Source organism: Lemur catta, chromosome 1 (genome assembly GCF_020740605.2).
Source record: "Lemur catta isolate mLemCat1 chromosome 1, mLemCat1.pri, whole genome shotgun sequence".
In the NCBI taxonomy this organism is placed as follows: domain Eukaryota; kingdom Metazoa; phylum Chordata; class Mammalia; order Primates; family Lemuridae; genus Lemur; species Lemur catta.
The window spans coordinates 264,956,519-264,970,650 of NC_059128.1; the positions used below are offsets into that span (position 1 = coordinate 264,956,519).

The following is a 14,132-nucleotide window of genomic DNA, read 5'->3' on the forward strand; positions in this document are numbered from 1 at the left end:
TTTTAATTAAACATTAAATGAGAACATATTCTTTATGCACTTATTTCCTCCAAATCTCTTCAAAGACCAAATCAAGGGATTTTTATTCCAATGAAAATTCTCAGAGTATAAGTCATCTTCCTTTCTTTTTTCTCCTACTATAACAGACCACTCTTCAAAAAAATTATAAGTTCATTAATGGAATCTATATTATCCTGTATTAATTCCAACCAGATTATGAATTCTTCATGATGGGTGACAACTAATTTGCTATACATCAAACATTTAGTACAATATTTCACATCAAGTAGGGAAATATCTTTTTTTATTGGAAAGAACACCGGAACTTAATTAACCTGCTACTTTTATTACTGTGTGAGCCTGAGTCTCTTCATTTGTGAATTGAAAGGTGAAAATATACATAAATTTTAGTTCTCTGATCTGTGAATGAGGATGGAGGAAGAAAATACAAATCTATAGGCTGATCATACTTAATAAAGGAAATAATAAATTGAAAGTGTTTTATAAATTATAAGCTGCTGGGACCTCTATTGTATAATTATTATGATTATTATTAAGGAACAAACATATTGTATCACTAATTGTGGTTAAAGCCCTATCTGTACACTAAATTCTAGACAAAAATGCTGAAATGTCATTTTTATAAATGTAAAGATTGAATTAGTAAAATATGAGTAAATACATGAGAAGTATAATATGGTATGTATGTCTTCGTTATTATTATTTTAATAAACACTAACTCCTTCATCCTCCACTCTTCTTAAAATTTTTTTGCACGTTATATTTAGAGATGTCATGAGAAACTGGAAAAACAAATGCTATTGAGTCATAGAAGAATAAGGATAGTATTACCATATATGTCAGTGCTTGCTGGGAAGTAGAACCAGAATTTACTGGAGACAATTTTAGTGTATCAGAGAAATCTTCTATGTTATCTCAAGAGCGATTTTTTAATAATCTTCATAGACATTTATTCTCTTTGAATTAAAAATTGTATGGAGAAGTACATCTCTTCAACCAAAATAATAGATCCCCAGATTTTTACATTAGTGAGTCTTAGAATCAATTCAGTCACCCAAACTATTACTATAAGAAAAATAAAGGAGAGGCAAAGAAGGAGAAGAAAGGGAGAAGGAGAAAATGGAATTGAGGAGAATAAAATGGAAGTGAAGCAAATTCATAGTATAAGAATATTACACAAATATTAAGAACTATAGAAATATTTCAGATTATATTTACAATATTTCTGTAGGTCATAGTAAGTAAAAATGATTGAAAGTGATTATTCTAAAGCACTACAAAGACTAGAATGGGAGCAGAATAAGATCCATTTCAGTCCATAAAGAACTTGGAAAATATTGACAATTATTTGTGCCTAAGAGGAAGCATAAAAATGATTTCTCGTAATAATTAACAAGTTAGATCATCATATGCAGCATAATTTCACAAATTAATTATATTTTCATATAAATCTCTCATCTTACTCTTATTGACAGTATTTATATGTAACATAAATTTATTATGTATTTATATTGTATTTATTTTAAACTTCTTTAATGGAAGTTTCCGTAGAAATTATTTTAAATGTGTCCCAGGAAGCCAGTTAATACACAATTTTCCTAAATATGTATTGGCTTACCAACATTTAAGTTATGCATGGAATTGAAAATCAATAAACAAATATATTTTTTCTAATAATCAAAATAAGAATTGAACTGATGTGCTTTTTATGCCTGACTAATGTCAAGATTTCAACATAGCTCAAATGTTATTTTTGTCTCTAAAATCAAAACAATTTTCAAGGAGAGTTTTAATATTTATGCATTACATTAATGGGTTACTAAAAATATACTTTTTGTTGGAATACAGCTGTGTCTGCCAATGACTACAGCCATGAAATAATTGATACTTAGAGATAAAAAGTTGATTATAATCTTTTGAGTTATAAAGTCAGATTTGTGAAGTTCGACCTCTTTTTTCCTCTTTAGGAACGGCAAGCTCATTGAAGAAAATGAAAAGTACATATTGAAAGGAAGCAATACAGAACTCACTGTCAGAAACATAATTAATAGTGATGGGGGTCCTTATGTCTGCAGGGCCACAAATAAGGCAGGAGAAGATGAAAAGCAGTCATTCCTCCAAGTCTTTGGTAAGTATTGTAGCATAGTGGTTAAAACTGTGATGTCCAGAGGAAGATCTGAGTCAATCTACTTTGTCATTCATACACACTGTTTAAACTTTTCATAATTAAACCTAGTTTCTTCTTCTCTGTAATATATTTTTAATTTTCACCTATCAGATAGAATTATTTTCAGAATTACATAAAATTTCATATGCAAATTTTTATGAGATATTCACTGACTCAGAAGCTTTAAGAAAATTCATTTAAATTACACCTATATGTAATTACATATATTACATTACATTTGTAATGTATCCATATAAGTGTTGATCTTCATAAGTCTTTAAATGACAAATTTGGGGATTAGTTTTACTTTCAATATACTTCAAAAGAGCACATCTATAAGGCTATAATTTAGAAACATTGACCTATAATTATAATTAAATATTACTTTTTCTTTATAGTAAAAGAAATTGTAAATATTGTCTGTATTTACCAAGAGTGATATTGTCCTTTTTTGAAAACTTAAAGATCATAGGAAACTAGTCCTTTAAAAAATATTGATTTAGCTTTCATTATATTTGCAAGAAGACAGTTATGTTGGTGTATACCTGTAATGTGATTTTTCTCTTTAAATAGCATAACACTAAAAATCACATGCACTATTAACATCTGGTATATTCTCACCATCTTTAAAAATATTTTTATCAAAATGCTTTCACAACAAATAGAGGGAAAAGGAAAAAGGAAAAAATAATCTATGAGAGTTAGAAGGACCAATGGTTGCAGTTGGCAGGTGCAGAGGTACTCCTTACACTGGCCACAAGATGAATGGTAATACCTGTGTGGACATGCTCTTTGTGGGTTAGTCCTGTGGTTGCTCTCTCTGATGGAAGCATTTTCTGAACCAGAGAGATTTTCGTAAAGCTTATATTCTAGTAGAGTGAGACAGAAAATAAACAACTATATCAAAATGTATTAAAAAATTAAATTTGAATAATATGTCTTAAGAAGAGAGTGAAACTGGATAAATCAGGTGGTGTTGGATAAAGAGGATTATTATTGTGGATAGTGTGGTGTTGAAAAGTTATTCAGAAGGGTAATGTCTAGACTGTCTTTACACAAAAAGCTTTAATGATGAAAAAAAGTAGGCCAAGCTAAGAGGGTGGAGAAGATTGCTCATGTAGAGGGAAGAGTAAATAAACTTAACACTATTAGAGACTATAGAGAGCCCCTACCATATGCCAGCAATGTTCCCCCACTTAAATATATGGTTTTCTTTGAAACCTACAACACTAAGTAAATATGACTCAGTATAAAAATAAATTAATTTATTAGAAATAGTAGTGTATGTGATAATTCCAAAGGATGGATATTCTCAATCTATGTCAGTGGGCTTATCTGAAATACTGTTTAGTTACTTCTTTTTTATCAGGGTAGCCATGAGTGAGAACAAACAGATAAATAAAAGAAAGTTTCTATTTTCATTCTTTCAAATAGAAAGTAATGCATGAAATATTATATGTCATGTCACTAAATGTAATCATTTTGTGTGGTAAAACTGAACAAATTTCGGTTGCTTTGTACACAAAAGCATGTACATATAATGAGAATATAACTGAATCCATTAAAGGCAAGAGAATAAACAGTGAATTGTTAAAAATTTGTCTGATGTCAGAAATTTCTGATATCTGAAATGTTATTTTCTGGTATTAAGAACAACTTATTTACATTCCATGATTAATTTTATTAAAAAATTTTTAAAAACAAAGCATTATACTAAAATAACAAGTGCTGGTTTTTATTGATTTTATATCTGAACAAGCAAAAATTTAAGAAATGCAGGTAACACAAAGTTCAAAAATTAAAGGTCTGTGGTATTATGTAATTTTATGGAAGAATATTTTTAATATTAAGATCATTTAAATTTGTAGGTATAATGTTTTTCTTTTTATAGAAGTTATAATGTACAAAGAAAAAATTACAATGTCTCATATATGACTAAGTAAACTGAAGTCAAAATAAATAAACTGTAATAATACATGTAAATTACATGTTTATATATTTGGTTTATAAATATTTTCACATTTTTATATAATTATATTTACTACATATTCAGGATAAATTATCATTTCTTTGGTGAATTGTTATTACAGTTCTAGAGATAATCATTAAATAGATACTATGGTATATATATATGCATGTGTATATGTATGTATATTTGCACACATATACACGTGTAGCTTTAAAAGAAAAACTTTTAATTTCGTGGCTTTAATAAGGTAATAAAGGAAAATAAATTATAAGATAGCTTTTAAGTTGGTAAAATTTTGAAAGGAATTGTAATTTGTATGTTGATTTCTAGGCCACCTCAAATTAATTTTATAATGATAATGAGAATTATTTTCTAAAACTTTTTCTCCTGTTTCTCCTGTACTTTGCAACTCTCTTGACACCTCTATAAAGCAAAGGATGCCACTGTGATTGCTACAAAGTTAATAGTCTCCTACTCTACTAAAGTAAATTTAAATGTCTACCATGAATTTTATGCCTGAGTGGTAATATTTTCCTCCTATACCGATTGAGTAATATATATATTCTTTACAGTACAGCCTCACATAATACAGCTTAAAAATGAGACTACGTACGAGAATGGTCAAGTCACACTCATATGTGATGCAGAAGGGGAGCCTATTCCAGAAATCACTTGGAAAAGAGCCGTGGATGGCATCACATTTTCTGAAGGCGATAAGGTAAGAGCATCTCAATATGTAGTAGTTTTCAATACCACTGCAATTTCTAGTGTTTTGAATATTATTAAATCTCTTATAGTCTCCAATTTACCTAGTTACTTGTAGGCATCACATAAATGGTTTAATTTTTAAAAAGGTAACTCTACCACAGTCAGTCTAAAACTTCAGAGGAGAAAAATGTCAATATGAAATATTTAAAGATGTTATACATTAAGTCATAAAATCTTAGGTTGGTGGTATTTTCCTTAGAGTTGCTTACACGGACTTCAGGTTAAACATTGAATCTTTAAAACATGTTATTGCAATTTTAACCTCTACCCCTGCTGTGTAAGTATCTGGCCTTTGAGAATTCATTGACAGTGAGAAAAGTACTTGAGACAATAATATTGCCATTTCAAACAGAACAAAGATTCACAAACCAGTACTTTTGACTGGAAACCTTAGCAATTTCAGTTTATTAAAGAAATGATTGTACATTTAGAAACTACTATGGTGAGTAATGAGTGCTGGAAGGGATTTGTAAAAAAAAAATATTTATTTCAAATTAACTTAATTTCCTTTTTACTTAGACAGGGGTCAACAAACTATGGCCCACAGGCCAAATCTGGCCTACAGTCTGTTTTAGTAAATAAAGTTTTATTGGAACTCAAAGAAGAAAAGCAATTCAAATTCATAAAAGTCTGGCTATCATTTAACATTTTAATCTTTAAAACTATCGTTGTGCATACAAGTATAGGTTTCTCCTTTCATATAATTTTGAATCTATAAAGAGAAATAACTACACACAAATTACTGTACTTTTGTCACCAGAAGCATTCAAATTATTTAGAAATTAAACATTACTATACATGTCACTACCCTTCATGGATTTTAATTATTGTTATTTTTCATATAAAACTCCAAATACAAACAAAGGTGAAAAAGAAAGGAAAAGATAGTAAAGTAATGACATAAAGGAACTGGCATTTTCACATTGGTAAACATTATAAAATTAGGCTACCGGAGAGCTTTTCTCTGCTCAGTGTTAAAGGGAAACCTGCTTTAAACTTTTTTCATTAATTTAGATTGATTTCTGCCAAAAGTCTGATTTCTAAGATATCCATGCACATCAATGTACCTTTGACTTACTAACATTCATAGTAAAAATAAATAGAAATCATTTTGTCCATAATATACTTTCTATCCCTCCAACTCATTAGGTTATATTTAACAACATGCTAATCCCATAAGATGATAAGAAGACATCTCTCTGACCCATTTATTACTTCTCTTTTGACAGAATATGTTATAATATATAACACCCTTTTTTGTCCCATTTTTCTTCATTATAGCATTTTGAACAAAATATATTTCTTTTGGTAATAGTTGTACTATTTTGATATATTTTATATATTCAAGTTGAAAATCAAATTTATAAAATGTGAATGACAATCATAGTCTTTTGGCAACTCAGGGAAATGTTACAGTTTGCTTTAAAGTTTTCTTAGCAGAAAATCATAGGTATTACTGTGACACAGTTGCCAAAGCTGAAAATAATTAAATTTCCATAAAATTTCAAAAATGTAATGAGATATTTAAAATGATTGGAAATTATTTTATAGTTGAATTTCGCACATGTATTTATATCAGATCACTCAAGAATATCTATTTCCATACCTTTGGCCCTTATTAACTGTACCCTCGTATTTCTAGTGCTATGCTTTCTAATTATTTTCACGTCTACTGTAAACTTTCTAAAAGTTCTCTTCTCAAAGAAAACTTTTACTCTCCATTTAATATGTATATGCTGAGAATGAGAGGTAAATTATATTCAATTATTTTATTGGTTAAAATTTTATTAAGTAATGAGAAAGCTGTGATATTTTATTCTAGGATCTATGCCCCAGACCACGCCAAACACACACAAAAAATTTTTCTGTACTACTTGTAAAAAATAACCTTTCATTTTCTGTTTTCTAAGATTATCCCAGTTAAAACAAATCTTTTAAATTTTTTGACGTGGTTTATTTGTCACAAAACAATTATAAAAGCCCAAATATGTTTTTCTATACCACTTTTATCCAGTGGATAAAGAAATTAAATTAAGGCTATTGTTGTTCTATCATGACAATACTCCAAATATATTTTAAGATCCTCAGATTATTTCTTGAATTCCAGTAAGCATCTTTTCTCTTAATATTCCTAGTTTCTTCAACAACAAAATTCACAAATTGAATGGTTGAACTGAGCTTTGAAGTAAAGCAGATCAAGTTTTGAATCTCAGCTCTGCCATTTATGATGCTTTTACTTTGGCAATATTATTTGAACTTTTTAATATGAGTTTCTTCCCCTTTAAAATGTTGGAAATAATATTTATTTTCCCTATTGTCATCAGGAAGATGAGAAGTACATTATAAAATACATGCCAAAATGTTTAGTATACTATAAATATTCAATACATTTTATTTTTATCTTTGCCATATTACATAATTTTTTAAACACAGTTTATTTTGTTGCTATTATTCTGATTAAATTCTGGCTGCTAATAGACTCCATAAAATCTGACACCAAAGGGTCAATCAAACACTATCACAGAGTATATTGAGATCATATCATTCTTGTCTTGGAAAGTAGCATGAGATTGTATTTTCCATAAGCATCCCTTGGACAGCCTATTATAATGCAGATTCTAGATTCTTGCTCTTGGAATTTAATTTATTAGGTCTAGCCTGGGGCCTAGGAATGCATATTTAATAAATTCATCAGTTGGTGTCATATAGTCTTCAGGCCATATTTTAGAAAACAACTCATAACTCTAAGTCAAGATGAAATTTTACAACTAATCTATTCAACATAAAAATGCTCTTAACAGATTAGTTGGCACCCAATAGGGACTTGGGAAATACAAAACAAAACTAAACTAAACAAAAGTTCCCATTATGCAGACACCAGTCAAAGTTCTGATAAAATTTCAAACATGTAGACAGTGAAATATCTTCAATGCCATATACTTCAAACTAATAATTTCATCCAACAACATGACAATTACGTTTAGCCAATATGTTCATCCTTCTACATTTTTCAAAGTGGAATCTCAGTTAAGAAAATCTCTTTTCCTTGTCTAATTCACAATAAATCACCAGATAAGACAAAAGAAATAAATGAGGATAAAATATCATATGGCTTAAATCTAAAGGTAAGTGAATGTTCTTATACTAAACTTAAGAATTGGATAAATGTACTTCACACAGTACCAAGTAGCATTAGACTTTGCAGCCCTGCCCTGGGAGAAGAGATGCTAAGCCTACCATCATGGATGAGAGTAGTGGAGAACCTATGATCCTTTCTGAAGCTGAAAAGGAAAGGAGTGGTAAGGAAGTGTGTCCAATTTGGTATCCCCATAGTTAGCGATCAGATTTCTCCTTACTTCTCTTGGGAGCAGTAAGTAAAGCAGTTGCGAAGTCCAGGAGTGGTATGTTAGAAGAGCTCCCTCCTCACGGAATAAATATTCAGAGTCTATGAGAAGTGTTCACTGCTCAACTAACAATATGCTAATAACATTTTAGTAATCACTATATACACATTATCCCAATTTATCTTTGGATATTCTTAATGCCCAATAAATGACCCCAAAACATAATGGACTAAACCAACTATTTTATTTTGTTTATGATTTTGTGAATCAGGAATTTGAGTAAGGCTTAGCTAAGTGCATATCACTTGGATTTTCTAATGTGCTTGCTCTCAGATGTTGTTTGTAGCTGTAGTTACAGGAAGGCTCAACTGTGCTGAGAAGGCAAGATGGCTCACTTTAAGTTGCTGGCAGTCAGTGCTGGCTGTGGGCTATAAGCTCAGTTGTAGCTGTTTTGGGGAACACTTACATGAAAGTGTCTACAGCATAGCTATTTTAGAATAGTCTGTCCTCTCCTATGTCAGTGGGCTTTCTCCAGAGAGACTATTGGAAGACCATCAGGCCAGATAGACACTACAGGAACTTTTCTGAACTAGTCTTAGAAGTCACATATTGTCACTTCTGCCACACTATAATGGTTAAAACAAATTATAAGGCCAGCCCATAACCAACATGAGAAGAATTAGATTTCATCTCTTGATGGGGAAGGATTCACAATCACATTGTAGAGAAGTATGTTGATTGGGAGATATCATTAAGGCTATCTTTTGAAAATATATCTGCAACAGTTTGTCTCCAAAATATTCCCATGAGCTAAGTCCACTTGTTTTTCTCAGGCTTGTAGAAGAGGCAACTGAAACTCAGGGAAATACAAGGATTTGGTCAAGGTTACACAGAGAGTAAATTTCAGTGCCAGGGTTTTAACTGTCTCTCACTCTTCATAGTAAGTACACGCCTACACAGGTGCGTTAGGATTCCTTAAAGAGTATGGCTGGCCTTCCTAAGAGTTTACATGATATTTCCATTCAATCAAATACAATTGAAAAATCAGAAGATACTTTCATTTTTTAAACTTGTTTGTAATCTGATACTTCCTACTGTAAACTATTTAAAATATAATGGTCAGTAAACACTAAAACTTCTTAATGGGTTTTATTAATATATATATATACAAATTACTTCTTATAATAGATATTACCAAAAATATTTGAAAGTTAATGCTTTAAGAAACAATCTAGAATCTTAATACTATTCTTTTTATGAAATAAATGATTAGTTTAAGTTAGTAAGGAAATTTTTTCAGAATTTCTCTTCAACAAATATGGGTTAAAGTTTTAATGATAGTAACTTGATAACTACTATGTACTCCTATTTTATTATTATTATTGGGCACAATTTTATACTACAATCGAGATCAGCTTCCATTAAGGATAGAATCATATTCATTTCACACAAAAGCTATTGAGAAAAAAATGTGCCTTTTATATGCAATTTTCTATATTCTATGCAATTTTCCATATTCTGCTGGTTCCTAATGCTGATAATACTCTCTTTATTTGTGGATGATATTAAACTATTGAACTATGCATATTAATATTCCATAAAATATCCTTGCATACTATAAGGTCCTTCAACAAGACACCAAAAACCATGGTACTTAAAAATAGTTCTTTTAAACTAATTACTATTTATAAATTTAATGCATCACATGTAATTTTAAAAACTCTTTTTGTTTCTTTGTTTCAACATATTATTGGGGTACAAATGTTCAGGGTACGTATATTGGCTTTTCCCCACCCGAGACAGAGCTTCAAGTGTGTCCATCCCCCAGATAGTGCGCACCACACTCATTAGATGTGAATATACCCAGCTCCTCCTACCTCCTCCAACCTTCCTGAAAGTCAATGAATGTTACTATTATATGTTCAGATAAATGTTGATCAGTTAATACCAATTAGATGGTCAGTACATGGAATGCTTGGTTTTCCATTTTTGTGTTACTTCACTTAGTAGAATGGGATAAGGCTCTATCCAGGATAATACAAGAGGTGCTAGGTCACCATTGCTTTTTGAGGCTGAGTAGAACTCCATGGTATACATGTACCATATTTTATTAATCCACTCATGTATTGATGGACACTTGGGTTGTTTCCACATCTTTGCAATTGTGAATTGTGCTGCTATAAACATTCAAGTGCAGATGTCTTTTTTATAGAATGTCTTTTTTTCCTTTCAGTAGATGCCCAGTAATGGGATTGCTGGATCAAATGGTAGTTTTAATTGTAGCTCTTTGAGGTATCTCCACATTATTTTCCACAGAAGTTGTACTAGTTTGCAGTCCCACTAGCAGTGTATGAATGTTCCTATTTGTCTGCATCCATGCCAACATTTATTTCTTGGGGATTTTTTGATAAAAGCGATTCTCACTGGAGTTAAGTGATATCTCATTGTAGTTTTGATTTGCATTTCCCTGATGATTAGAGATGTTGAGCATTTTTTCATATGTTTGTTGGCCATTAGTCTATCTTATTTTGAAACGTTTCTATTCATGTCCTTTGCCCACTTTTTGATAGGGTTGTTTGATTTTTTCTTGCTGATTTTCCTGAGTTCTACATAGATTCTAGTTATCAGCACTTTTGTGGATGTGTAGAATGAACATATTTTCTCCCATTCTGTAGTTTGCCTGGTTGCTCTCATGATAGTTTCATTGGCTGTGTAGAAGCTTTTTAATTTGATAAGGTCACATTTATTTATTGTTGTTGTTGCTGTGATTGTCTTTGGGGTCTTCATAAATTCTTTCCCTAGGCCAATGTCTTTAAGAGTTTTTCCAACATTTTTTTCTAGAATTCTTACAGTTTCATGCCTTAGGTTTAAGTCCACCATGAGTTAAATCCACTGTGAGTTGATTTTTGTGAGAGGTGAATGGTGCGGATACTGTTTCAGTCTTCTACATGTGGCTATCCAATTTTCCCAGCATCATTTATTTAATAAGGATGTTTTTTCCCCAGTGAATGTTTTTGTCTGCCTTATCAAAGATTAGATGGCTATGTGAGGATGGTTTTATATTTGTGTTCTCAGTTCTTTTCCATTCATCTATGTCTCTGTTTTTCTGCCAATACCATGCTGTTTAATTTATTACAGCCTTATAGTATAGTTTGAAGTCTGGTAAATTGATGCCTCCCAATATGTTATTTTTGTTTAAGATTGCTTTTGCTATACAGGGTCTTCAATGGTTCCATATGATGCATAGAATTATGTTTTCTAGATCTGTGAAAAATGATATTGTTATTTTAATAGGGATTGCATTGAATCTGTAGATCACTTCGGGTAGTACAGACATTATAACAATATTGTTTCTGCTGATCCATGAGTACGGTATGGTTTTCCACCTGTTAACATTCTCTACTATTACCTTCCTCAGTATTTCCTAGTTCTCCCTGTAGAACTTTTACCTCCTTAGTTAAATATATTTCTAGATATTTTGTTTTCTTTGTTGCTATTGTGCAGAGTATTGAGTCTTTTATTTTGTTCTCAGTTTGAATGTTGTTGTCATATAGGAATGCTATTTATTTCTGTACATTCACTTTTTAACCTGAGACACTGCTGAATTTGTTTATCAATTCCGGTGGTCTCATGGCAGAATCTTTGGGGTTTTCTAGATATAAGATCATATCATCAGCAAAGAGTGAAAGTTTGTCCTCTACTGCCCCCATTTGGATGCCCTTGATTTCCTTCTGTTGTCTGATTGCTCTGGCTAGGACTTCCAGCCCTCTATTGAATACAAGCAGTGATAAAGGGCAACCTTGTCTGATTCCAGTTCTAAGCGGGAATGCTTTCAATTTTTTCCCATTCAGTATGATGTTGGCTGTGAATTTGTCATATATGGATTTTATCATTTTGATTTAAGCCTCTTCTATGCCTATTTTGTTGAGCATTCTGATCATAAAAGGGTGATGAATTTTGTCAAATGCTTTTTCTGTGTCTATTGAGAGGATCATATGGTCTGTGTTTTTGTTTCTATTTATGTGTTAAATTAAATTTATAGATTTCCATATGTTGAACCATTCCTGCATCTCTGGGATGAAGTCCCTTGGCTGTGAGGGATTATTTTTTGATAAGCAGCTGCATTCAGTTTGCTAGGATTTTATTGAGAATTTTTGCACCTATATTCATAAGGGATATTGGTCTGTAGTTTTCTTTTTTTGTTGCATCCTTTTCTGGTTTTAGTATCAGAGTGATGTTGGCTTCATAAAACTAGTTGGGGAGGATTCCTTCCTTCTCAATTTTGTGGAATAAATTCTGCAGGATAGGCACCAGTTCTTCTTTGTAGGTCTGGTAAATTTCAGGTGTGAAACCTTCTGGTCTTGGCGTTTTCTTTTTAGGAAGGTTTTTTTATTTATTTATTTATTTTTTTTTTATCGCTGCTTCAATTTCAGTACTTGATATTGGTCTGTTCAGGAATTCTATTTCTTCCTGATTGACCTAAAAAAGCTGTGTGTTTTTAAGAATTTGTCCATTTCCTCCACATTTTCAATTTATGTGCATAGAGGCTTTTATGGTATTCATAGATGATATATTCTATTTCATAGTATCAGTTGTGATTTCTCCTTTTCATTCCTGTTGGAGCTTATTAGAGTTCTTTCTTTTCTACCTCTCTTTAATCTAGCAAGAGGTGTGTCAATTCTGTTTATTTTTTCAAAGAACCAACTTTTTGTTTTATTAATCTTCTGTATAGTTTTTGGTTATTGATTTCATTTGGTTCTTCTCTGATCTTTGTTATTTCTTTTCATCTGCTGGGTTTGGGGTTGTTTATCCTTTTCTAGTTCTTTGAGCTGATTTATTAGATTGTTGGTGTGTGATCTTTCTGTCTTTTGGATGTAGCCATTTATGGATATAAATTTTCCTCTCAGGACTGCTTTAGCTGTGTCCCACAGATTTTGATAACTTGTATCTCCTTTTATCATTTACTTCAGAGAATCTTTTGATTTCCATCTTGATTCCCTCGTCAATGCAATAATAATTCAGCAGAAGATTGTTTAGTTTCCATGACTTTGTGTAGAGAGGAGAGTTTCAATTGGAGTTGATTTCTAATTTTATTCCACCATGGTCTGAAAAAAATGCATAGTATAATTTCTATTTTTTTTTAATTTGTTGAGACATTCTTTGTGCCCTAGGACATGGTCAATCTTAGAGAATGTCCCATGAGCTGATGAGAAAAATGTATATCAGTGGTTTTGTGGTAGAATGTTCTGTAAATGCCAGTCAGGCCCATTTGTTCTAGAGTTCTGTTTAAGTTCATTTTTTTCTTTGTTTATTTTCTGTTTAGAGGATCTGTCCTATTCTGTCAGAGGGGTGTTGAAGTGCCCAGCTATTACAGTGTTACTGTTTATCATTTTGTTTAGATCAAATAGGATTTGCTTTATGAATCTGGGTGCACCTGAGTTAGGTACACAAATATTTAGAATTGTTATGTCTTCTTATTGAATTATAGCATTCACCATTATGTAGTGACCATCTTTGTCTTTCATTACTTTTGTTGATTTTAAAACTAAGTTATCTGAAATAAGAACTGCTACAACAGCTTTCTTTTAGCCTCTGTTTGTATGAAATATTGTTTTCCATCCCTTCGCCTTGAGTCTGAATGCATCCTTGTTGGTTAGATATATTTCCTGAAGACAGCAGATACTTGACTTGTGTATATTTATCCATTCAGCAAGCCTATGTCTCTTTAGTGGGCAGTTCAAGCCATTCACATTTATTGAAAAAATTAATAGGTGTGGCAGATTTCTGTTAATCCTGTTGAGTTGAACTTTGTTGCTTTGTTTTCTCTCTTTAGCCATTGTAGTATCTGGCCTTTGACCTTTAG

The 14,132-nt window shown here is 31.3% G+C and overlaps 1 protein-coding gene across 3 annotated transcripts in view; it reads left to right on the top strand.

Annotated features, from left to right (window-relative positions):
- Positions 1-14,132, top strand: part of NCAM2 (neural cell adhesion molecule 2) — a 518,783-nt gene that overhangs the window by 321,544 nt on the left and 183,107 nt on the right. For all 3 annotated transcript variants that reach the window (XM_045557836.1, XM_045557845.1, XM_045557826.1), the window contains 2 exons: positions 1,989-2,149; positions 4,730-4,875. In XM_045557836.1, coding sequence (XP_045413792.1) covers positions 1,989-2,149; positions 4,730-4,875 — 307 coding nt within the window. The remainder of the gene's footprint in view (positions 1-1,988; positions 2,150-4,729; positions 4,876-14,132) is intronic.